The 26567-nt window shown below is 45.0% G+C and overlaps 2 protein-coding genes across 3 annotated transcripts; one reads left to right on the top strand and one right to left on the bottom strand.

Annotated features, from left to right (window-relative positions):
- The first annotated feature begins 201 nt into the window (after nucleotides 1–201).
- On the top strand, nucleotides 202–15566 carry LOC135554392 (cytohesin-3-like). Of its 2 annotated transcripts, XM_064986684.1 has the most exons (14): nucleotides 202–347; nucleotides 821–881; nucleotides 4948–5030; nucleotides 5311–5375; nucleotides 5969–6035; nucleotides 11985–12103; nucleotides 12235–12315; nucleotides 12438–12550; nucleotides 12765–12913; nucleotides 13031–13142; nucleotides 13317–13393; nucleotides 13521–13592; nucleotides 13903–14051; nucleotides 14234–15566. In XM_064986684.1, exons 1-14 carry the CDS (start codon nucleotides 342–344, stop codon nucleotides 14316–14318), a joined length of 1239 nt encoding a protein of 412 aa, XP_064842756.1. In that variant the 5' UTR covers nucleotides 202–341; the 3' UTR covers nucleotides 14319–15566. The 2 variants fall into 2 exon arrangements, with proteins under 2 accessions (XP_064842756.1, XP_064842754.1); XM_064986682.1 differs by lacking the exon at nucleotides 202–347 and having other exon boundaries at nucleotides 708–881.
- Nucleotides 15567–20725: 5159 nt separating this feature from the next.
- On the bottom strand, nucleotides 20726–26553 carry LOC135553814 (protein FAM83F-like). Its single transcript, XM_064985753.1, has 4 exons — nucleotides 26020–26553; nucleotides 22879–23046; nucleotides 21733–21854; nucleotides 20726–21620 (listed from the first exon to the last, which is right to left on the bottom strand). The coding sequence occupies exons 1-4, from the start codon at nucleotides 26551–26553 to the stop codon at nucleotides 20726–20728; spliced, it is 1719 nt and encodes a 572-aa protein (XP_064841825.1).
- Nucleotides 26554–26567: the final 14 nt, after the last annotated feature.

Raw genomic sequence — 26567 nt, 5'->3', positions numbered from 1 at the left:
AAGTAGCCAGCAAGCTAGCCAACTTTAGCCTATTAGCTTGGGTGCTTGATTGCCATTGTGAGGTCAGAACACTCGGATCAACCCTACTCCTTGGCCAGAGCATCCAGTGTGTGCTTTGAACGCCCCTCCCCCCAAGAGCGAAACAAACGCACCCTGGCACTCCAGAGTGTATGTACAAATGCACTCACAGTTTGAGTTGTGCAAGTCTGGGCATGGTACTTGACTTGAGGCGTCACAAGTGGCTTCCACCCCTGCCTGAAGCACTCTTCCCATCTACTGTACATGTCTACATGAGTGTTGTCAGAACGTAATTACTCTCTCATGACCTCATACATCTATTTATGAAGGTAAGCAATTGGTTGACCAATTAGTCTCCCCAGAGTTTCAATCTGTGGTTGTTTGAGTTCAGCACAAGGGATTTTCAAATTGCTTAAGGTCACTTATGTTGGATACATATTTACACTGACTGCCGAATAATTATGGATATTGTGCATTAGATCTATCTCGAATTGCACACACACACACACACACACACACACACACACACACACACACACACACACACACACACACACACACACACACACACACACACACACACACACACACACACACACACACACACACACACACACACACACACACACACACCTCTTTACTTGTACAGTATATGTATATTGTACAGTATATCAGTAACAGCACTGACTTTAGGTGGTCAGTTCATTATGTTTTGAGGATGCTATTGACGCTGTAGCTCATGTCCTTCTTGCAGTAGGCTACATGACTTCAACACTGACACATGTTTCCTGTTCCTTCACAGTCTCTCTCCAACACCTCCAACATGGGCAGCCAAAGAAAAGACAGCTTCCTCTGGGGAAAAGGTCAGGTTTTTATGTTTTACAGTCCATTTTGCAATTTAACATCCCTAATTAGGCTATATGATCTGGGGATTAACACCATGAACAATGCATGAGTGTCTTTATGTAAGATGATGAAGTGTTGAAGTGTCAGTAGACAATGGGGGTTTGACTTGTTGCTGTGAATATCTTACTTGAGAAATGAAAATGAAATACACTAATAAGAAAGTGTACTGATATAGTACCTGTCTTCACAATAAATATTCACTACCGTCTACAGTGACTATTGTGCTTTCAGTCTCTTTACCTTGACCTATATACGCTATGGTATAAAGTCAGCAGTGTTCAACGGATTCAAATGGTTTGTTTTGATCACTTTTACCACAGTGATGAATGTTATTCACTTTATTATAGTATCACCTGACTTTATAGAGACATATTGCTGTCATATAGCCTTTATATACCTCAAGTTCTCATTACTGACTATCACATAATGTTCAGAGGCGTTGTTCACAGTATAGTGTTCAACAATCTAATTGCCAAGATAGATGGAGTTTGGTGATGTTGTATTATCTAGATAATGTTGTATTGTCTAGTTATAATGTTGTATCGTCTAGTTATAATGTTGTATTTTCTAGTTATAATGTTGTATTATCTAGTTAATGTTGTATTGTCTAGTTATAATGTTGTATTTTCTAGTTATAATGTTGTATTGTGTAATTATAATGTTGTTTTGTCTAGTTATAATGTTGTATTGTCTAGTTATAATGTTGTATTGTGTAATTATAATGTTGTTTTGTCTAGTTAAAATGTTGTACTATCTAGTTAATGTTGTATTATCTAGTTAATGTTGTATTGTCTAGTTATAATGTTGTGTTGCCTAGTTATAATGTTGTATTGTCTAGTTATAATGTTGTCTGGTCTAGTTATAATTTTGTATTGTCTAGTTATAATGTTGTATGGTCTAGTTAGAAATGTTGTATTGTCTAATTATATTGTTGTATTGTCTAGTTAGAATGTTGTATTGTGTAGTTATATTGTTGTATTGTGTAGTTATAATTTTGTATTGTCTAGTTATAGTGTTGTGTTGTCTAGTTATAATGTTGTATGGTCTAGTTAGAATGTTGTATTGTCTAATTATATTGCTGTATTGTCTAGTTATAATGTTGTATTGTCTAGTTATGTTGTTTTATTGTGTAATTAAAATGTTGTATTGTCTAGTTATAATGTTGCGTTGTCTAGTTATAATGTTGTGTTGTCTAGTTATATTGTTGTATTGTCTAGTTATAATGTTGCGTTGTCTAGTTATAATGTTGTGTTGTCTAGTCATATTGTTGTATTGTCTAGTTATAATGTTGTGTTGTCTAGTTATAATGTTGTGTTGTCTAGTTATAATGTTGTATTGTCTAGTTATAATGTTGTATTGTCCAGTTATATTGTTTTATTGTTTAATTATAATGTTGTATTGTCTAGTTATATTGTTGTATTGTCTAGTTATAATGTTGTATTGTCTAGTTATTGTCACACCCTGGTCGTAGTATACTGTGTTTGTTGTTCACCAGATAGGCTGTATAGATTTCCATGTTCCGTTTGTCATTTTGTATTGTTAGTTATTTCATGTCGAGTTCCCTTTCATTAAAGAACATGAATAACCACCACGCTGCATTTTGGTCCGCTTCTCCATCGACAGACGAGAACCGTTACAGAATCACCCACCACAACGGGACCAAGCGGCGTGGTAACAGGCAACAGCAACAGCAGGAGCAACAAAGAGAGGAATGGACATGGGAGCAAAATCTGGACTACACTACTTGGGAGGAAATAGACAGGTGGGCGGTCAACCCTGGGAGAGTGCCGGAGCCCGCCTGGGATTCGATGGAGCAGTGTGCGTAAGGTTACGAGAGAATGAGGTTGACGAAGCAAGCACGGCGGCGTGGAAGGAAGCCCGAGAGTCAGCCCCAAAAATTTCTTGGGGGGGGGGGGCCTCAGGGAGAGTGTGGCAGAGTCAGGAGTCAGACCTGAGCCAACTCTCCCTGTTTATTGTGAGGAGCCAAGGAGGAGACCAGAACCAGAGCCGGTGTTGGAGGTGAGCGAAGCAGAGACTGTGAAGGAGTTAATGGGGAAATTGGAGGAGAGAGTAATGAGGGAGTTGCTGTGTTGGTGCTTTAAGCATGGAATTTGCCCGACGGAGCGTGTCGGGGATTTGATGGCACCTGGGTCAGCGCTCCATACTCGTCCTGAGGTGCGTGTTAGTCGGATGGTGAAGATGGTGCCAGCCTCACGCACCAGGCCTTCTGTGCACCTCCCTAGCCTTGCACCCCCTGTGCCAGCACTGCTCTCAAGATCTCCAGTATGCCTTCACGGTCTAGCCCATCCTGTGCCACCTTCACACACCAGCCCTCCGGTGGCAGCTCCCCGCACCAGGTTTCCTGTGCGTGTCCTCGGCCCAGTACCACCAGTGCCAGCACCACACATCAGGCCTACAGTGCGCCTCGCCTCTCCAGCGCTGCCGGAGCCTTCCTCCTCTCCTGCGCTGCCGGAGTCTCCCGCCTGATCAGCGCTGCCAGAGCCTTCCTCCTCTCCTGCGCTGCTGGAGTCTCCCGCCTGTTTAGCACTGCCAGAGCCTTCCGCCTTTACAGCGCTGCCGGAGTCTTCTGCCTGTTTAGCGCAGCCAGAGCTGTCAGCCTGCATGGAGCAGCCAGAGCTGCCAGTCTGCATGGTGCAGCCAGAGCTGCCAGTCTGCATGGAGCAGCCAGAGCTGCCAGTCTGCAAGGAGCTGCCAGTCTGCAAGGAGCTGCCAGTCTGCATGGAGCAGCCAGAGCCGCCAGTCAGCATGGAGCAGCCAGAGCTGCCAGTCAGCATGGAGCAGCCAGAACCGCCAGCCAGCCAGGATCTGCCGGATCCAACTACCTGCCTGAGCTTCCTCTCAGTGCTGAGATTCCTCTCAGTGCTGGGCTTCCTCTCAGTGCTGAGCTTTCCATCAGTACTGAGCTTCCCCTCAGTGCTGAGCTTCCCATCAGTCCCGAGCTTCCCCTCAGTCCCGAGCTTCCCCTCAGTCCCGAGCTGCCTCAGTCCCGAGCTGCCCCTCAGTCCAGTGGGGTTCTGGGTGAGGACTACTAGGACATGGTCGGCGGCGAGGGTGGACTATCCAAGGACGCGAGGAGGAGGGACTAAGACATTGATAGAGTGGGGTCCACGTCCTGTGCCGGAGCCGCCACCATGGACAGACGCCCACCCAGACCCTCCCCTATGGTTTTGGTGTGCGTCCGGGAGTCCGCACCTTAGGGGGGGGGGGGTGTTCTGTCACACCCTGGTCGTAGTATAATGGGTTTGTTGTTCACCAGATAGGCTGTATAGGTTTCCACGTTCCGTTTGTCATTTTGTATTGTTAGTTATTTCATGTCGAGTTCCCTTTCATTAAAGAACATGAATAACCACCACGCTGCATTTTGGTCCGCTTCTCCTTCGACAGACGAGAACCGTTACAGTTATATTGTTTTATTGTGTAATCATAATGTTGTATTGTCTAGTTATAATGTTGTGTTGTCTAGTTATAATGTTGTGTTGTCTAGTTATATTGTTTTATTGTCTAGTTAATGTTGTGTTGTCTAGTTATAAGTTTGTGTTGTCTAGTTATAATGTTGTATTGTCTAGTTAATGTTGTGTTGTCTAGTTATAATGTTGTATTGTCTAGTTATAATGTTGTGTTGTCTAGTTATAATGTTGTGTTGTCTAGTTATAACCTGAAAAGGGAGTAATGAATATCCCTCATCTAAAAACCGTGAGAAACTGTTATGAGGACAAGACTAGAGCAGTGGACATTACTGGGGCACATTCTATAAAAAGCTGAAGTTCAGCAGTTATATTTAGCTAGTGCTGAGAAGTGCAGTATGTTGAGTTACTGTATGCTAGAGTTGGTGTGAGGGTGGTTGTCAAGGCACATTTCTGACACCTTTGATATGTTCAGTGTATACAGGAAGATGTCTCAATTAGGTCTCAGGGGTTTTGTCCGACTGCTTCATTTATGCATTGGATGATAATGATGGTTTCATCTGTATGTTTGTTTTTGTGTGTATAATCAATTCTACAGCTTCCACAATACTTAGCTCAATGGAGAGGCAGGAGATAGACACCATGAAGTTTCATAAAAGTGACCTATTAGATGACATTCAGGTACAGTAAATCATCCTCTCGACCAGGGCTCTTTTTGTACAGTCAAAATGCTTTATGAAACTGCATTTTGCCAGAATAAAACTAACTGTATTGTGACATTACCTACAACAGTTATTACATTCACAAAAGCCTCCCTCAAAAGTTACAACATCTCAGAAACATCCAGTTTTATGTGTTGACTGACCCTGTACCTCTGTATGTGCCAAGGGCTTGAGTCAGCTATGGCTAAAATACCACATACTTTCATCTCATCCCTTTGACATCATTTCCCCTTGTGTAGAAGCTGAGGTTGGAGATTGACAGCGTCATGACGGAAATCCACAACATTGAGGCGGACGAGGAGAAGTAAGTTAGAGCTTGCACAATGGCTCATTCGGATAGGTTACCATTGACCAGTAGGCCTCTTCCTCTGTGGGAGAGTTAGCTACAGTAACACTTGGCAGTGTGTTGTAGCTTCTTTTGAATCTATCACAGTACAAACACCAGATCAACAATACCCCCTGACATCCATCTTGACAAAGAGGCCCCTCTCACATCTCTGACGTCCTATCCCTCCCTAAGAAAGAAAGGTAGGGAGGCATAGCCGCGGGAAGTAGTGATGCAACCTTGCCCATAAGTGGGCTCTGGGGGCGTTGTCTTCAAGAACAAGAACAAATTCTGCCCCCCATCTGTACGGCCCCTCTGTATATGTGTGTTTCCTGTTTCTTCACTAGCAGCTACAGGAATGTGGTAAAATTCTTATATGTCAGCAGCATGAAACACTGAGACATGTTCCAGGCAGGACAACCCCAGCTTCCTTTAATTGTCTCACTCTCACTGTGTGTCATCTCTTATGCAGTGGACACTAGTATAACGCCCGTGGGTAAAAGTGGTGTCATTAACCTTTGTCAATATTAACATTTGTCATAATATTCTGTTTTGTCTTTGTCTCTCTTCAGCAAAAATGTTGTGAGAAACAAGAGGTTCTTATGTGGGAAAAAGAAATTCAACATGGACCATAAAAAGGTGAGCTCATTTCACACACTGTAATTAGAGCCCTTAGTTTTTCCTGGTGAGGTTCTCTGGTAAGACAAAGTCATAACATTACTGAATATGGAATACACTAAACACAAATACATACGGATCAGATATGTACCGAAATGTGAAGTGCTTAAATTATAGAATTTAAGTTGTAAAGATCTGTATAGTTATCACATCTCTACTGAAGGAGGCTTGCCACAGCTAGAAGTTTAAATAGTTAACTGCAAGATGACAGAACAAATAATCTGACACAAACTAATGAATGCTGAGCGAGTGACGTGACTTATGTGCAGAAGTGGAACTGTGCGGAGGCAGAGAGAGGGGGAGAGAAAACGAGAGAGAACCACATCCTGTTCCGTGAAGAGGAGCGAAGGCGCACGCTCCTGCTCAAACCACAAACACCCTCCTTTCCTCTCATCTGACGAGAGGCCAAAACAATCATATAAAGTCCCCTTGGCCTGTATGACCACCCTGGAGATAAGCCTGGCCTGTATGACCACCCTGGAGACAAGCCTGGCCTGTATGACCACCCTGGAGACAAGCCTGGCCTGTATGACCACCCTGGAGATAAGCATGGCCTGTATGACCACCCTGGAGACAAGCCTGGCCTGTATGACCACCCTGGAGATAAGCCTGTATGACCACCCTGGAGATAAGCCTGGCCTGTATGACCACCCTGGAGATAAGCCTGGCCTGTATGACCACCCTGGAGATAAGCCTGTATGACCACCCTGGAGATAAGCCTGGCCTGTATGACCACCCTGGAGATAAGCCTGTATGACCACCCTGGAGACAAGCCTGGCCTGTATGACCACCCTGGAGACAAGCCTGGCCTGTATGACCACCCTGGAGATAAGCCTGGCCTGTATGACCACCCTGGAGAAAAGCCTGTATGACCACCCTGGAGACAAGCCTGGCCTGTATGACCACCCTGGAGACAAGCCTGGCCTGTATGACCACCCTGGAGAAAGGCCTGGCCTGTATGACCACCCTGGAGGAAAGCCTGGCCTGTATGACCATCCTGGAGAAAAGCCTGTATGACCACCCTGGAGAAAAGCCTGGCCTGTATGACCACCCTGGAGACAAGCCTGGCCTGTATGACCACCCTGGAGATAAGCCTGGCCTGTATGACCACCCTGGAGACAAGCCTGTATGACCACCCTGGAGAAAAGCCTGTATGACCACCCTGGAGACAAGCCTGGCCTGTATGACCACCCTGGAGATAAGCCTGGCCTGTATGACCACCCTGGAGATAAGCATGGCCTGTATGACCACCCTGGAGACAAGCCTGGCCTGTATGACCACCCTGGAGATAAGCCTGGCCTGTATGACCACCCTGGAGAAAAGCCTGTATGACCACCCTGGAGAAAAGCCTGTATGACCACCCTGGAGACAAGCCTGGCCTGTATGACCACCCTGGAGATAAGCCTGGCCTGTATGACCACCCTGGAGAAAAGCCTGGCCTGTATGACCACCCTGGAGACAAGCCTGGCCTGTATGACCACCCTGGAGATAAGCCTGGCCTATATGACCACCCTGGAGAAAAGCCTGGATGACCACCCTGGAGACAAGCCTGGCCTGTATGACCACCCTGGAGACAAGCCTGGCCTGTATGACCACCCTGGAGATAAGCCTGGCCACCCTGGAGAAAGCCTATGACCACCCTGGAGAAAAGCCTGGCCTGTATGACCACCCTGGAGAAAAGCCTGTATGACCACCCTGGAGACAAGCCTGGCCTGTATGAACCCTGGAGATAAGCCTGGCCTGTATGACCACCCTGGAGACAAGCCTGGCCTGTATGACCACCCTGGAGATAAGCCTGGCCTGTATGACCACCCTGGAGAAAAGCCTGTATGACCACCCTGGAGACAAGCCTGGCCTGTATGACCACCCTGGAGAAAAGCCTGTATGACCACCCTGGAGACAAGCCTGGCCTGTATGACCACCCTGGAGATAAGCCTGGCCTGTATGACCACCCTGGAGAAAAGCCTGTATGACCACCCTGGAGACAAGCCTGGCCTGTATGACCACCCTGGAGACAAGCCTGGCCTGTATGACCACCCTGGAGACAAGCCTGGCCTGTATGACCACCCTGGAGAAAAGCCTGGCCTGTATGACCACCCTGGAGAAAAGCCTGTATGACCACCCTGGAGAAAAGCCTGGCCTGTATGACCACCCTGGAGGAAAGCCTGGCCTGTATGACCACCCTGGAGATAAGCCTGGCCTGTATGACCATCCTGGAGAAAAGCCTGTATGACCACCCTGGAGACAAGCCTGGCCTGTATGACCACCCTGGAGACAAGCCTGGCCTGTATGACCACCCTGGAGAAAAGCTTGTATGACCACCCTGGAGAAAAGCCTGGCCTATATGACCACCCTGGAGAAAAGCTTGGCCTGTATGACCACCCTAGAGAAAAGCCTGGCCTGTATGACCACCCTGGAGGAAAGCCTGGCCTGTATGACCATCCTGGAGAAAAGCCTGGCCTGTATGACCACCCTGGAGACAAGCCTGGCCTGTATGACCACCCTGGAGACAAGCCTGGCCTATATGACCACCCTGGAGAAAAGCCTGGCCTGTATGACCACCCTGGAGACAAGCCTGACCTGTATGACCACCCTGGAGAAAAGCCTGACCTGTATGACCACCCTGGAGAAAAGCCTGGCCTGTATGACCACCCTGGAGACAAGCCTGGCCTATATGACCACCCAGGCGAAAAACCTGACCTGTATGACCACCCTGGAGAAAAGCCTGGCCTGTATGACCACCCTGGAGAAAAGCCTGGCCTGTATGACCACCCTGGAGACAAGCCTGGCCTATATGACCACCCTGGAGAAAAACCTGACCTGTATGACCACCCTGGAGAAAAGCCTGGCCTGTATGACCACCCTGGAGACAATCCTGGCCTGTATGACCACCCTGGAGACAAGCCTGGCCTATATGACCACCCTGGAAAAAAACCTGACCTGTATGACCACCCTGGAGAAAAGCCTGGCCTGTATGACCACCCTGAAGACAAGCCTGGCCTATATGACCACCCTGGAGAAAAGCCTGGCCTGTATGACCACCCTGGAGACAAGCCTGACCTGTATGACCACCCTGGATGACCACCCTGGAGAAAAGCCTGACCTGTATGACCACCCTGGAGAAAAGCCTGGCCTGTATGACCACCCTGGAGACAAGCCTGGCCTATATGACCACCCAGGAGAAAAGCCTGACCTGTATGACCACCCTGGAGAAAACCCTGGCCTGTATGACCACCCTGGAGAAAAGCCTGGCCTGTATGACCACCCTGGAGACAAGCCTGGCCTATATGACCACCCTGGCGAAAAACCTGACCTGTATGACCACCCTGGAGAAAAGCCTGGCCTGTATGACCACCCTGGAGACAATCCTGGCCTGTATGACCACCCTGGAGACAAGCCTGGCCTATATGACCACCCTGGAAAAAAACCTGACCTGTATGACCACCCTGGAGAAAAGCCTGGCCTGTATTACCACCCTGGAGAAAAGCCTGGCCTGTATGACCACCCTGGAGACAAGCCTGGCCTGTATGACCACCCTGGAGACAAGCCTGGCCTGTATGACCACCCTGGAGACAAGCCTGGCCTGTATGACCACCCTGGAGACAAGCCTGGCCTGTATGATCACCCTGGAGACAAGCCTGGCCTGTATGACCACCCTGGAGACAAGCCTGGCCTGTATGACCACCCTGGAGACAAGCCTGGCCTGTATGACCACCCTGGAGACAAGCCTGGCCTGTATGACCACCCTGGAGACAAGCCTGGCCTGTATAACCACCCTGGAGACAAGCCTGGCCTGTATGACCACCCTGGAGACAAGCCTGGCCTGTATAACCACCTTGGAGACAAGCATGGCCTGTATGACCACCCTGGAGACAAGCCTGGCCTGTATGACCACCTTGGAGACAAGCCTGGCCTGTATGACCACCCTGGAGACAAGCCTGACCTGTATGACCACCCTGGAGAAAAGCCTGGCCTGTATGACCACCCTGGAGACAAGCCTGGCCTATATGACCACCCTGGAGAAAAGCCTGGCCTGTATGACCACCCTGGAGACAAGCCTGACCTGTATGACCACCCTGGAGAAAAGCCTGACCTGTATGCCCACCCTGGAGAAAAGCCTGGCCTGTATGACCACCCTGGAGACAAGCCTGGCCTATATGACCACCCAGGCGAAAAACCTGACCTGTATGACCACCCTGGAGAAAACCCTGGCCTGTATGACCACCCTGGAGAAAAGCCTGGCCTGTATGACCACCCTGGAGACAAGCCTGGCCTATATGACCACCCTGGCGAAAAACCTGACCTGTATGACCACCCTGGAGAAAAGCCTGGCCTGTATGACCACCCTGGAGACAAGCCTGGCCTGTATGACCACCCTGGAGACAAGCCTGGCCTATATGACCACCCTGGCAAAAAACCTGACCTGTATGACCACCCTGGAGAAAAGCCTGGCCTGTATGACCATCCTGGAGAAAAGCCTGGCCTGTATGACCACCCTGGAGAAAAGCCTGGCCTGTATGACCACCCTGGAGACAAGCCTGGCCTATATGACCACCCTGGCAAAAAACCTGACCTGTATGACCACCCTGGAGAAAAGCCTGGCCTGTATGACCACCCTGGAGACAAGCCTGGCCTGGATGACCACCCTGGAGAAAAGCCTGTATGACCACCCTGGAGAAAAGCCTGGCCTGTATGACCACCCTGGAGAAAAGCCTGGCCTGTATTACCACCCTGGAGAAAAGCCTGGCCTGTATGACCACCCTGGAGACAAGCCTGGCCTGTATAACCACCCTGGAGACAAGCCTGGCCTGTATGACCACCCTGGAGACAAGCATGGCCTGTATGACCACCCTGGAGACAAGCCTGGCCTGTATGATCACCCTGGAGACAAGCCTGGCCTGTATGACCACCCTGGAGACAAGCCTGGCCTGTATGACCACCTTGGAGACAAGCCTGGCCTGTATGACCACCCTGGAGACAAGCCTGGCCTGTATGACCACCCTGGAGACAAGCCTGGCCTGTATAACCACCCTGGAGACAAGCCTGGCCTGTATGACCACCCTGGAGACAAGCCTGGCCTGTATAACCACCTTGGAGACAAGCATGGCCTGTATGACCACCCTGGAGACAAGCCTGGCCTGTATGACCACCTTGGAGACAAGCCTGGCCTGTATGACCACCCTGGAGACAAGCCTGGCCTGTATGACCACCCTGGAGACAAGCCTGGCCTGTATAACCACCCTGGAGACAAGCCTGGCCTGTATGACCACCCTGGAGACAAGCCTGGCCTGTATGACCACCCTGGAGACAAGCCTGGCCTATGTTACTGCCCTGGAGAAAAGCCTGGCCTGTATGACCACCTTGGAGACAAGCCTGGCCTGTATGACCACCCTGGAGACAAGCCTGGCCTATGTTACCGCCCTGGAGACAAGCCTGGCCTGTATGACCACCTTGGAGACAAGCCTGGCCTGTATGACCACCCTGGAGACAAGCCTGGCCTGTATGACCACCTTGGAGACAAGCCTGGCCTGTATGACCACCTTGGAGACAAGCCTGGCCTGTATGACCACCCTGGAGACAAGCCTGGCCTATGTTACCGCCCTGGAGAAAAGCCTATGTTTGTGTGCAGAGGCTAGAGATCCAGTCAAGCAGACCATTGGTTTCTTTAGCTGGAAGCTCTGCATTGTTTAGATATAAGAAGATATATTGCTTCCGGTGGCTCTCTCAGAATGGCAGACAATGCATACAGAATATTTAGTATGTGCATGACCACTACTGCACATCACAGTGCTTTGGACATCATTATGATTTCTGCAATTTTTTAAATTCCACATACAAGTATGCGTTAATGCATTCATATCTTCCAAGTTCATATATGTTCATTGACTTGTCATGGCCTCTTCCCCCCAGGGTATTCAGTACCTGGTTGACAATGACCTGTTGGAGTGGACAGCAGAGGCAGTGGCTGAGTTCCTATACAAAGAGGAAGGACTGAACAAGACAGCAATTGGGAACTTTTTAGGAGAGAGGTACACAATGCTTCTGGACATGACCAGAATAATGATGGCTTTGTTGATGGGGATAATGATGACTGTCATAACCACTCACTATCTCAATAATCTCCATATCACTGATTTGACTCTTGTTTGTGTTCATGTAGGGAGGAAATGCACCTTCAAACTCTGAAAGCCTTTGTAGAACTACACGAGTTCTCCGACCTGAATCTGGTGCAGGCACTGAGGTTAGTGCTGCAATACACTGGTGCATCTCTTACACTCATACATGAATATATTCTCATTATTATATTAATTTCCACAGTAAATCCTGTCTGATCCCTGTCTGTTCCCTGGCTCATCCCTGTAGGCAGTTCCTGTGGAGTTTCCGTCTCCCTGGAGAAGCCCAGAAGATTGATAGGATGATGGAGGCATTCGCTACACGCTACTGTGACTGTAATGCAGGGGTCTTCCAGTCAACAGGTACTGTACAGTACTGTAGTGCACAGGAAGCAGCCTCCTCTACCATGCTGCTGACTCCCTACACTGACAGATCAGCAAGACAGATGGGGGGGGGGGGGGTTGAGGAGTACATTTTGAGGCATATTAAAATCATTTCACAAAGGCGTTGCTGATTAAGGATGCAAATACATATCATTGACCAAACAGTAAGGAAATGTGTGGGTGTTTCAAACAGACACCTGCTACATCCTGTCCTTTGCCGTCATCATGCTGAACACCAGTCTCCATAACCCCAATGTGAAGGTCAAGCCCACTCTGGAGTGCTTCTTCAGTATGAACAGAGGCATCAACAACGAGGGTGACCTGCCCAACGACCTGCTCATGGTGAGGCCTCAGGGGTCAGAGGTCAGGAGTTAACTCCACTCTCAGAATGTGACCCCTATTTGGTTGTTGTTGTCTGTAGCTGTAGTTAACTCTCATCTACTACCTCATTAAATCCAGAAACTCTATGAGAGCATTCGGAACGAGCCGTTCAAAATTCCAGAGGATGATGGGAACGACCTCACACACACCTTCTTCAACCCGGACAGAGAGGGTTGGCTGCTCAAAATGGGTGAGATGATTAGCAGTATAACTAGCTGAGGGAATTGTCTTAGAACTGTGCCAAGCATTAAAAATAAGCTTACCACTGAATGATCTGATTTCCTTTATGGAGCGTGTTGGATGTAGAGTTTTATGATTAAACGTTTTATTTGTGTAATGAAATGTTAACCTTTCCTCTCTGCAGGAGGAAGGGTGAAAACATGGAAGAGGCGGTGGTTTATTTTGACAGACAGCTGTCTGTACTACTTTGAGTATACCACAGTGAGTATGCTATACCCCCGACTTTGTCATAGGGTTTGCCAATAATGGGATTTAGGATAAAATATGGTAGTAGTTACTGCTAAGTGATAGTTCTTGACCAAAGCATCTCTCTCTCCTCCTCCCTCAGGATAAAGACCCCATAGGGATCATTCCCCTTGAGAACCTCTGTGTAAGAGAGATACAAGACTCTACCAAACAGGTACAGTGTATTCCACTGACTGCATACTTCTTTCTAAGGTTTATGGCAGTGCCACCTGTTCTATGGTGTTTTAGTCTCATAGTCTGCGCAGAAGTCACATTTACAGAAGCTACTCTCTTAGCTGTTACGGCACTGTATGACTCATAGCCTCCGTATGAGAAAGGAAGGTTTTAACTGGAAGATTAGGAGTAATTAGACCAATTTACTATGGGATCATTTCCTTTAAAAAAAATAAGTTATTACCAGTAATTTGGCCTGGGCAGGTGTTTTGTGAACATTTGTATGCATGTGTGTGCTTCTTTGTGAGCAGTACTGTCTAGAGATCTACAACCCCAGAGGGCAGAAGATCAAGGCGTGCAAGACAGAGAACGGAGGCAGGGTGGTGGAGGGGAAACACCAGTCCTACAGGATGAGTGCAGCCACAGCAGATGAGAGAGATGACTGGATAGGCTCCATCAGGTCAGACACCTCAACCCAGGCTTAACACATACCTGTACTACACGCCATACACTTCACACATGACATCCCAAATGACAGTTGTGTCCTGGCACCAGGACACAACTGGCAATCAATAGGATAAAGTGAACTTGATGATTATCATTTGGACACTTGTCTTATTCTTCTCTCTGTCTTTCCCTCAGAGCAAGTATCACCAAGGATTCCTTCTATGACCTGGTGTCATTGCGCAAGAGGAAAGTCATCAACAACAATGCTTCACAGGACTGAGACATCAGACATGATATAAAGCATCATGGGAATTGAGCCCGGTAATGATCTGTAGAGGTCCCTCTCCGTAGCAGAAATGCTTGGAAATGATAGACTGGTTCAAGTACATAGACATGGCGCTTAACGTTACAGTGCTGTACAGTACAGCATTAGTGCAATACTGTAACTCAGAATGAAAAAAGATCATTGTGACCTGTGTGTGGTTTGAAGCTGTCAAACCAGAAACTCCCCATACCTCATACTGTAGGTCTAATTTTATGGTTGAAGTTAGAGTCACTCAGTCTGTTCAATTACTAATAGAAAGTCATTTCTGTCAATATTTATTAGAAATAAGAATTTAAAAGTACATGGGAGAGAGTTGCAAACCAAAATAGGGGTGTAGCACTGTAAGAATAATGCATCATTCTATAAGGACAGATTTGAACATGTAATGTATAATGTAAAGTTACTAAAATGTAGTTGTACATAGTTATAGTTGATTATGTACCATGAGCATAGAACAAAGGAACTATCAGGTAAGCATTACGGAAATGCTCCACCTTTTCACCTTGCACCAGGCTCAGCGATTTCAGTTCCTAGTAAGCCTCTGTACTACTAGTCTTTTCCTCTCCCAAGCCTATAGAATTCCTGTTACGTGGACACAAAACTTCAACACTGATTCAGTGTTGCGAGGTTCTTCCATTGTCTTAGAGGCATTGTATAAATATTTTTTGAAATATGTATGGATTTATTTTTCAACTCCTAACAGACGTATTTTGTAAATACTGTATTATAATAGAAAGTTATTTTGCACATTGCCTTTAAAGTACAGACAGTGATAATACACACGTCTGTATACATGCCTTAATAATGTTGAATTGTCATGCCCTGACCTTAGTTATCTTTGACCTTAGTTATCTGACCTTAGTTATCTTTTCTTTATTATTTTGGTTAGGTCAGGTTGTGACAAGGGTGGTATGTGTGTTTGTCTTGTCTAGGGTTTTTGTACATCTATTGGGTTTTGGTTTGTCTAGGTAAATGTAGGTCTATGGTGGCCTGAATTGGTTCCCAATCAGAGGCAGCTGTTTATTGTTGTCTCTGATTGGGGATCCTATTTAGGTTGCCATTTTCCATTTTGGTTTTGTGGGTTATTGTCTGTGTAGTTGCATGTCAGTAGTCGTGTGTATAGCTTCACGTTATGACGAAATTGACATGAATAAATAATACATGCATATTTTATTATAAATATGTGTGTACTTTCACAACAGATGACAGATAGTAGCAGATTATAATTATATCAAACGGGCCTAAAAAGCGGGACTGAAGACCTTTCTCTTCAGGAGGGCTCTATGTTGATAGCGGTGCTCATTGGTTTCATTGTCCCTTGTGGCGTCAGCTGTGTTCTTTGTGTCAGTTTCCCTGTCCATTTTATATTTATTCTGTATAATGAAATGCACTTTACAAATGTAATACACATTCTTATTATAAATATCTTAGATATATACTGAACGAAAATATAAACGCAACATATAAAGTGATCGCAGACAAGTTCAAAATGTTCTACATTTTTATTTTCGCAAATTTGTTTACATCCCTGTCAGTGTTTCTTCTTTGCCAAGATAATCCATCCACCTGACAGGTGGGGCATATCAAGAAGCATATTAAACAGCATGATCATTACACAGGTGAATCTTGTGCTGCGGACAATTAAAGGCCACTCTAAAATATGTTACACAACACAATGCCACAGATGTTTCAAGTTTTGAGGGAGCGTGCAATTGGCATGCTGACTGCAGGAATGTCCACCAGAGCTGTTGCCAGAGAATTTAATGCTTGTTTCTCTACCATAAGCCGCCTCCAATGTCGTTTTAGAGATTTTGGCAGTACGTCCAACCGGCCTCACAACCACAGACCACGTGTAACCACGCCAGACCAGGACCTTCACCTGCGGGATCGTCTGCGACCAGCCACAGCTGATTAAACTATGGGTTTGCACAACCAAATAATTTCTGCACGAACTGTCAGAAACCATCTTAAGGAAGCTCATCTGCATGCTCGTCATCCTCACCAGGGTCTTGACCTGACTGCAGTTTGGCATCTTAACCAACTTCAGTGGTAAATGCTCACCTTCGATGGCCACTGGCACACTCGAGAAGTGTGCTCTTCACGGATGAATCACGGTTTCAACTGTACTGGGGAGATGGCAGACAGTGTGTATGGCGTCGTGTGGGCACAGTGCCCCATGGTGGCAGTGGGTTTATGGTATGGGCAGGCATAAGCTACAGACAACGAACACGATTGCATTTTATGTAAATGTCAATTTGAATGCAGAGATACCATGACGAGATCCCGAGGCCCATTGTCGTGCCATTCATCCGCCGCCATCACCTCATGTTTCAGCAGGATAATGCACGGCCCCATGTTGCTAGGATCTACACAACTCCTGGAAGCTGAAAATGTCCCTGTTCTTCCATGACCTGCATACTAACCAGACATGTCACCCATTGAGCATGAGTTTGGGACAATCTGGATTGACGTGTCCAACAGCGTGATCCAGTTCCCACATCAGAGGAGTGCGACAACATTCCACAGGCCACAATCAACAGCTTTAGAAACTCTATGCGAAGGAGTTTTGTCATGCTGCATGAGGCAAATGGTGGTCACACCAGATTTGATGGTTTTCTGATACACACCCTTACCTTTTCTGAAAGGTATCTGTGACTGACATATGCGTATCTGCATTCCCAATCATGTGAAATCCATAGATTAGAGCGTAATGAATTTATTTCAATTGACTGATTTACTTTTATGAACTGTAACTCAGTAAAATCTTTGAAATTGTTGCATGTTTCGTTTATATTTTTTGTTCAGTGTAAAATCTAATTAAGTACAGTTTTAAACCATTTTTATTATTTAGTGATACAAATTTAATCAACCTGATATTGTTCAACACAAATAAGGAAAAACACAATGATATTATCGAAGAAAACTCTATTTGAATTTCTAAAATATCCAGTAGATGGTGCCAGATTATAATCTGTTGTTGGTTTTCAGTTTTCAATACTAGATGTCATAGTTTAATAACTCATCCATATGCTTTATGTCTCCTATGACATGGGAAAATATATTTTAGCAACCCAAATGCACAGCTCCTAATGGAGAAACATTGAATCATGTCAATGTTAATGTGTTTTTTTTTTGCATCATGTGATGAAAGATGCATCATACCGGCTGTATTTCTCTATTTTGAAAGTTATACATCTTGAAAACATTTTGGGACTATATCAGCAATGGACTAATGAACCAAATACCAAAATATTGTTTTTGGGTAGGGTTTTCCTTTAAGTGCTGTATTTCTACTGTGAAATGAGGCCTGCATCTGTGGTACGAAAAACACAAGCATCCTTCCTGTGCACATCAGTTCCTGTGTGCATGTGTATCTGTCATAGGGCTGTGGTTCTGCTCTGAGGTTACTATAGCCCTTATGCAGATATGAGAGACAAAACAAACAGGGAGGAGAGAGTTGATGCAGGGAGTGATACACTAACCCTCCCCACGTGTGACAGCAACATCCATGAAGAGGGCTACTGTAATATACACAGTATGTTGTAAGTCCTCTCTCACGCACAGTTAAATATACAGTACTGTATGTCCACACACAATATGCAGTACACCGTTTGAGTGAAGGTACCGTAAGCATAGAATACAACCTTATGAAACCTTTCCCTAAAGCTTTACAGGCAAGAGTGAACCAAAGAAATGTCTATATGCTTTTTGTAAAAGTGAATTCTCACATAAATTTCTCTTCAAACAAGGGTGGGAATAAAAACACTGATGCACCCAGAGAGAGAGAAAAAACAGCTATCAACTGCACTTATTATACCGGCAGCCAAAACATGTGTTACCCACCCAAACCATATCTACAACTAGCAGAGTTATGATTAATCGGAGCTCATGCATATTCATCCATTACTTCGACAAATCTACAGATAAGATAGTGGCAGGAAATGTTATCTAAAGGTTGCGCAAGAAAAATATGATCATGTCCAAAAACACAAAATCACATGACAGTGGAGAAGAGAACTTGATTTAGCAAAACTATCTACATGTCCTCTGTAAATGATTGCAAAACTATCTACATGTCCTCTGTAAATGATTGCAAAACTATCTACATGTCCTCTGTAAATGATTGCAAAACAAAATACAAAAGTTGTTTTTAATATTATGATTTCATATAAAACAACAGTCAAATGATTGCACCTCAGAAATGATAGGAAGTCAAAACTATCTACATGTCAAATGATACATCTACATGTCCTCTGTAAATGATTGCAAAACTGTCCTCTGTAAATGATTGTCTCATGTCCTCTGTAAATGATTGCAAAACTCTTTGGATTGCAAAACTTTTGTCCTCTGTAAATGATTGCAAGACTTCAAATGATTGCAAAACTATAATTTCAAATGATTGAAAATGTCCTTTGATTGCTCTTTCCTCTGTAAATGATTGCAAAACAAAATACAAAAGTTGTTTTTAATATTATGACTTCATATAAAACAACAGTCACACCTCAGAGATAGGAAGTCAGTCAAGTACATGAAGTATGTGTGGTCTCATACATCTTTGGCATTTTTATATACAAGACTTCACACTATAATTTCAATGAGAAAATGTCCTTTGCTCTTTGTAATTGCTATGCATAAAACATAAGCAAAATATGTCTTAGACCCTATTGCTTCTTTTTTATTAAGATGACAGATTTAGCCATTGATCAGTGACTTGGTTATAATGTCACATAGGTTTAGAGACAATGTATTGTTGCATGTTAACAGCAGAAGTGTGTGATTGGTGTCTGATCTGTTAAAACAACATCCATTATTCAGACACTACACACTCCAGTGGAGATAAGGGCCAGTCCACTAACAATTTAACAAGTGCCCTTGGTAAGGTGATACCTTGTGTGAGAGAAGAGAGCTGATCACTTTTCCTTCTCCATAGTAACCTGAAGGATAGACACATTCAGAATACATCTATACCTGGGATATATGTGTATATAACGCCATCCATTTATTTAGGTTTAAAAGCGGCCGTTTCAATGACAGTGATACAGGGAAGAGCAATACAACATGTTGATTTCTTATGACATGTGATCAGTAACATAAGATCAGTTTTCAAGCATCGAATGACTGAACAATCAAGTCTGTATTAGCATTTCCCTGACACAGGTGGTGAATCTGAGACGGGCAGGACTCAGGAGACACTCACTGGTATGTGGCATCAGGTCACTCCTGCTAAACAACAACATTAGGCTCATGTTAAAGGAACAGTGGGTCTGGCATTGAAGACTCTCACTACTCTAACTGATAAGTAATCACTATACTCCCGCAGTGGCCATGGTCCACATGACATGTCTCACACCAAGTCTCACTAAGGAACATTATAGTAGTACATAGAATGAGCAGCACATGTAATTACTATACTCCTGCCATGACATGTCATTACTATACTCCTGCCATGACATGTCATTACTATACTCCCGCCATGACATGTCATTACTATACTCCCATGACATGTATGACATGTCATTACTTATACTCCCCATGCATGTCATTACATGATGACATGTCATTACTATACTCCAGCCATGACATGTAATTACATAACATGTAATCACTATACTCCCGCCATGACATGTCATTACTATACTCCTGCCATGACATGTCATTACTATACTCCTGCCATGACATGTCATTACTATACTCCTGCCATGACATTACTATACTCCTGCCATGGCATGTTATCACTACACTCCATCTAATACTGCATCTGATACTATACTCCCGGGCAATTATTACTATACAAAATGTCCTCTGGCATCTGTCATGTCATCCCAGCTGATCCTGTCATGTAATCACTCCCTGACATGTCATTCATCTCAGGACTGAATGCAGTTCCTCTTGTCATTACTATACTCCAGAAGCCTATACTTGTGTCCCTTTCCTAGAGGGAAAGGAGAAAAGAATGGATGAGCCAAAAAACAACAACTCCATGTGAGGGACTATTGTAGTTAATATTCAAAGACAAATGAAAACCACAAATGGTAGAATATAACAACATACCGTCATCCTCTCCTTTGTTGAGGGACATTAGAGACATACTTCTTTGAGGCAGTTTTGAAGGCTTTTTGTTCTTAAATTTCAACAAGGACGGTTTCTCTACAATCTCAAATGAGTGCGCAGTGGCAATGCTATTTGTCTCTGAGACTTTGCGGGTAGAGGAGGGGTTTGGGCGGGTAGGGGAGGGTGTTGAGTGGGTAGGGGAGGGGTTGGGGCGGGTAGAGGAGAGGGTTGGGTGGGTAGGGGAGGGTGTTGAGTGGGTAGGGGAGGGGTTTTGGCGGGTCGGGGAGAGGGTTGGGTGTGTGTCTGAGGGGCTAGAGAGGGTTTCTTGGAAGGGTGGGTAGGGGGTAGGGTGTTGAGTGGGTAGAGGAAGGGTTTTGGCGGGTGCTATTTGTCGGGGAGGTGTTTGAGCGGGTAGGGGAGGGTGTTAAGTGGGTAGGGGAGGGGTTTGGGCGGGTAGGGGAGAGTGTTGGGTGTGTAGGGGAGGGGGTTCGATGGGCAAAGGAGGGGGTTGGGCAGCTAGGGGAGGGAGTTGGGTGGCTAGGGGTGGGGGTTGGGTGGCTAGGGGAGGGGTTTGGGCGGGTGGAGGAGGGGCTTGAAGGAGTGGCCCCATCCTCCTCTATAGTCTCATTGTTGTGATTGGATCCCCTGCCTTTCAGGAAGAGCCTGAAAGAACTGCGTTGTTTCTTTCCACCTAAGACCTGGTGCTTCAGCGAACCTCCCTTCCCATCCTCCTCATCCTCCACAGGAGAACTGGGAGACTTCACAGTGACCTTGTCCAGTTCCACACTACTGCCCCCTTTGGCATGGAGTAGCGTCGACAGTCCGTTCCGTTCGAGTCCACTGCCCAGTGAGTCTCTGAGTGTGGAGAGGTCCTGTAAGGACCCAGTGAGCCCGAGACTGTTCCCCACCACCAGAGAATACTTAGGGTTGTGGTATTTATGTGCAGGCACCCTCTGGTCAGCCTGCCCACGAGAGTCCCCTAGAGACACCTGGAAACGGGAGGTGGATATCAACAGGGGCTTGGGGACCACCACCTTCCGTACCGGTGCAGGCATGGGAGGCTTGGTTATGTGGAACTCCTTGTAAAGGTCCACATTCTCAGATACGGCATACATTTCCCTGAAGTCATTGTCGAAGAAGTCCACCACCTGCCCAGACATTACTGTGATGGTGTTCCTGTCCATCCTAGAGGAGCTCCATGTGAAGCTGGAGATGACAGAACAAGAGAGTGAGACACAGACTCAAAGCATAGGTCAAATCATGTTTGCTCTGGCTGAATGAATGTGAGTGGAAGTGTATGACTGAGAAAATGACTGACCTGTAAGAGCCAAACATAACCTTTTCTCCGTCCACCAGCATGTATTTGGAGCACAGAGAGCCGGGCAGCCTGCCAAATGACAGGGCCAGCCCAGAACCTTTCACCGTTCGCACACGCAGGTTCTGATAGAGTCACACAGATACTGAGTTAGACAGGTGCCCTTATTACAGTATAAACCATGAGTCAGTGACTATCAGACTTCTAAGTACTGAACAGTATCATATCAAACACTAAGGGAAATTGTGCTGTTACCACCCACGACCAAAGTAAACTTTCAAGGTAAGCAAATCCGAAACTGGCGATGCAAGGGTTGAGTTAAACCCCTTGAGTATACAGTCGAGGCAGGTCTATTTACTGAGCAAGGAATGGGAGTGAGTTGGAGAGAGTGAAAAAGACTGTCCGAGACATAAACACAGAAACAGACACGTCAGAAGGATGCTACCCTATGCTGTTAACACTTGTTTGGTCAAGGATCAAGTTCCACAGGACTGGATTGTTTTCGGCTCAATGAATAGCAGTTTCTATGAAACAACAATGACAGAGTCTCAAAACTGGAAGGGCCTTTCAGAGGCTTACCAACTGACACCACACACACACACACACACTAGGTTATCCAGCATTCCATATAAAATAGGCTAGATCTACTGCACAAGCTTTCATCTACATAGATCAACATCGACAGATGTAGGATCTTAATTTGATCACCATGTTGCAGGAGAACTTTCCTGCATTGCAGGACAATTTTCACTTGTGGTGTATTTGAGGTTTAAAGAGGCTTCTGCAGTTTGTAATTTCCACTTTGAAATGTCAGACTTGATTTTCCCTTATGAAAAATGTATCAACCCCTACAAAAATGCCCATGATTTATAATCCACATAATAATTCCCATTTCCTGTTGCTGCAGGATTATTAGCAATCTGGTTCAAAATAAGATCCTACACCAGTATAGAATGTGCTAATATGGATGATAATAAAAGAATAGGCCAGAGGAATATTCTGCTTTATACTGCCAAGACGCTGTGGCTGCACTTTCAATTTACGTGACACTCTGCTATTTACCTGGTAATGACATGGTAATACCATAGCTAACTATTACTTGTTCCTGTTGTTTGTTGCCTACTGCCTGCCAAAGCATCCCTGTCTTACCCGTAGATGCAGAGCAGTGATCTGTAAACGAGTGCACATATCCAGGAAGTGGGGCATACCACGAGCCTCCAGTATGATGTACACAGCCACCCCTCGTCTCTGTGCTGCGTCCAATAGGTCCTGAAGGATCTGCAGGTCTGTAAGGTGGTCCATGACCACGGCTACTACCTGAGGATCACACATAGGACCGTTAGAGGAAGATCAGAGGGGGATGATATCTCTGAATCAAATCAAATTGTATTTGTCACATGCGCTGAATACAACAGGTGTAGTAGACCTTACCGTGAAATGCTTACTTACAAACCCTTAACCAACAATTCAGTTCAAGAAATAGAGTTAAGAAAATATTTACTAAATACACTAAAGTGAGAGAAAAAAATGATAGTAATCTAAAAGTACCACAAGAAAATGACATAACAATAACGAGGCTTTATACAGGGGGTGGATTTCCTCAAAGCAGGAGATTTGTGGTTCAATTGCTTGAGTAAGATTAAAATCTCCCTAATTAACTGGAAAAACAAGTTGAACCGAAATGTCAAGATGTATTTTCTTATGACATATTTTCCACTTCAATCCAAACAGAAGTATGTCAAAATATTTGAGAGGCTTGAGGTGACTGAAAAATCTGATGAATAATACCAGACTAGTTGATATTTACAAAGATCAAGCTAGAGAGGACAGAGGAAAGACAAAAGTGTAAATTCAATAAATAACCCCGACATCTCACACATGAGTGCGCACACACGATCTGATACACACATGCACAGACACACACAACCACACACACACAGTTATTGAAATGTAAATCCTATAATCCTTGAATGGCATTCGTTTAGGTAAAAACAGAACTGGTTGTCTTTCAGGAGCAGAGACTTTGCATATGAAGAAATGTGAGCACTGGTGCATTACTATGACCTAGTCCTGTACCACACTAGGATAAGGCAGTCTAATGCTCTCTGTCTTATGCTGACAGTGGTAAAGGAGTGGTGATGACAAACTATTGGACAGTGAAGGCCTTGTTATAGTAAGGCTAGAGTCACTTTCTGGCTCATCCTTTATTTTACATGTTTTAATCTTTATTTTAACAGGCAGGTCAACTTAGAACACATTCGTATTTACAATGACGGCCTGTCATGATGTCAGTTTGTTTAGTTCATTGACATACCTAGTCATATGCACACAGAACAGCTGGTCACGGGTTTGTCTTCCCTGTCAGTAGATCATTAACCTGTCTCAAGGAGTGAACGATGACCCCTCATTTGCATTGTTCTCAGTGAAATACCATGTTTTGGTGTTTATTCATTAGTCCACTGTTGAAACAGTCCCACAATCTTGTGCATCATCATGATGATGTGGAAAATAACACTTTGCTTCTTGAAAGTTCAATATCTTGAAAACTTGACTACTGACAAGCAAAACATTTTGGGACTGTGTCAACAGTGGACTAATGAAGAGCCAGAAACCAGATATGGACAAGAATCAACTTTGCATGTACGAGGATAAAAAATATTAACATTGAGATTGCATGAATTGGAGATAAAATGTGAATGTAAAGTAAATATGCATTATTCCATTGTTACAGAGAAGTTAACTGTAACCTGGTCAAACACTCCAGTCTCTTATCTGGATTTGGGCTACTTACACCCACAGTGTTTAAGCTCAAGTTTGCATGCTTATCTCCTTTCCCTATAGCCGTGTCCTCCCAGAGTTATGCGTGTTCTTCCTCCTGACATTTATTTACCCAGCCATTTAGAGGGGGGGGGACTCTTCATGGAGTGAGTTGAATTACAGTGGATGTGGGAGGAGAAAGCGTGGTGTGGATGTGTTTTTAAACACTGACGTGACACTTTTGAATGACTTGTTACATGTTCTGAAACTGTCTGACATTTAGAACTGTGGCCAGCTCCTCCTCTTCCAGCTCCTCCACATGGGGCGTTGCTTGTTACAACATGTCTATCTTTTTTATGTCTTTATTTTACCAGGCAAGTAAATTAAGAACAAATTCTTATTTTCAATGACGGCCTGGTTCAGGGGTACCTTGTCAGCTCGGGGATTTGAACTTGCAACCTTCCAGTTACTAGTCCAACGCTCTAACCACTAGGCTACTCTGCCGCCCCATGTGTTCCATCCAGTTAGACTACACTACTGCATGTGTTCCATCCAGTTAGAGATCTACTGTGAACATTCATTTCAAAACTCCTGTTAACTGATAACTGATAATTCATTGTAGAACGTAATGACGTGATGAAGGGGAAAAAATGAAGATGATTGAGATTACCATATCAGTGTTCTATAGCTATGATAATAACAACATAACATAGATCAATAGTCAATAATCAACAATGGTCAATTATGTAATCGTTTCATTTCATAATAAAAATCAAAATAGAAGTAGATGTTTTACATTGTTGCTAATCACCTTGGTTCATTTTACAGTACGACTCCTCAGTTGAGCCAGGACCTGGCAGTTCTAAGCCTTAAGGACACACATCTCTTGTTGAATTCACATGACTGCCAAAGTCAAGGGGTATGAATACTTTCTGAGGGCATTGCAGGTCAATGAAGAACAATTAGACACGTTCCCCTTTCTCTTTTTTTAACCTTTATTTAACTAGACAAGTCAGTGAAGAAAAACAATCTTATTTACAATGAAGGCCTAGGAACAGTGGGTTAACTGCCTTGTTCAGACAGATTATTACCTTATGAGCTCGGGATTCGATCTAGCAACCTTTCAGTTACTGGTCCAATGCTCTAGCACTAGGCTACCTGAGAAGTAGCCCAGCAGGCAATAAAACCTCATGTCAAAAAAGTAGCGACTGTAGTAACTACACTGACAAATTCAGACCTGATAAATAGACCACTAGAACTGACACTAACTATTCTATGTAGTGTTGAGAAGTTTACATTAAATTAACAGACCCCATTTTATAACTTGTCAAGATGAAGAACACAAATGCCTGATTCAGGGTCATGCTATCAATTATCAATTCAAAGTCATTTGTAAACTGTTCTGAGCTACAAAGAATGAGGGGGAACAATGTGAGGGCATCACTCAATAATTTAGGACAGAGAAGAAATTATGTAAACTACGTTGTTCACGTGTAATATCCCGTTATCAATTTATATTACAACTGGAATTACCTTGTTCGATTCTTGAATGAGTCTCCTGACAACCTCTTTTATATGGGGCCCCTTGTTTTTGGGTGGGTGCGTGTGAACGGATACTCGAGTGACACCTTTATAGAAACTAGTGCTGCCTGGCCAGCCGATGTCAAGCGGCGGGACATCCGTGTCCGACATCTGAGGCCAGTATGTGGAGTGGACCCCCGAGTCTGCATTGGACTCCTGAGTCTTTTCGTATTCGCCCTTCTCGGACTCACTATCTGAATCATATTCATCAAAAGTTTTTCGAATCCATTTAATCTCGCGGGCGGATAGAAAGTCTCTGACGTTGTCCTCTTTCAATCGCATCTTGAACGCGCCATCACCGTTCTTCAATAGTTGCTCGAGCGCGGCTCGCTGCTCCTCGCAATAGTAGAATTCTGCTTTGGATTCGGGTATCTTTTCGTTGACATGATCTTCGTCCATGCACAGAAGCTGAGACTCGGCCATAGCAGCGGTATCCGGAATTTGTCCAACCGTTAATTCTTCCTTCCCCCGCAGTTCTCTTTGCATACACCTTTACCTGT

Source organism: Oncorhynchus masou, chromosome 14 (genome assembly GCF_036934945.1).
Source record: "Oncorhynchus masou masou isolate Uvic2021 chromosome 14, UVic_Omas_1.1, whole genome shotgun sequence".
Classification (NCBI taxonomy): Eukaryota; Metazoa; Chordata; class Actinopteri; order Salmoniformes; family Salmonidae; genus Oncorhynchus; species Oncorhynchus masou.
Note: the sequence above shows the minus strand (reverse complement) of the source record. Positions and strands in the feature narration are given on the sequence as shown.

Excerpts from the sequence above, each read along its gene's own strand:
- LOC135554392 (XM_064986682.1), top strand. The coding sequence starts at position 800 with ATGTTTCCTGTTCCTTCACAGTCTCTCTCCAACACCTCCAACATGGGC. Across the intron at positions 12,914-13,030 it reads TGCCCAACGACCTGCTCATG|AAACTCTATGAGAGCATTCG; the intron begins GTGAGGCCTCAG and ends CATTAAATCCAG. Across the intron at positions 14,052-14,233 it reads GACTGGATAGGCTCCATCAG|AGCAAGTATCACCAAGGATT; the intron begins GTCAGACACCTC and ends TCTTTCCCTCAG.
- LOC135553814 (XM_064985753.1), bottom strand. The coding sequence starts at position 26,553 with ATGCAAAGAGAACTGCGGGGGAAGGAAGAATTAACGGTTGGACAAATT. Across the intron at positions 23,047-26,019 it reads TCATTCAAGAATCGAACAAG|GTAGTAGCCGTGGTCATGGA; the intron begins GTAATTCCAGTT and ends TGTGATCCTCAG. Across the intron at positions 21,621-21,732 it reads GTTATGTTTGGCTCTTACAG|CTTCACATGGAGCTCCTCTA; the intron begins GTCAGTCATTTT and ends TGTCATCTCCAG.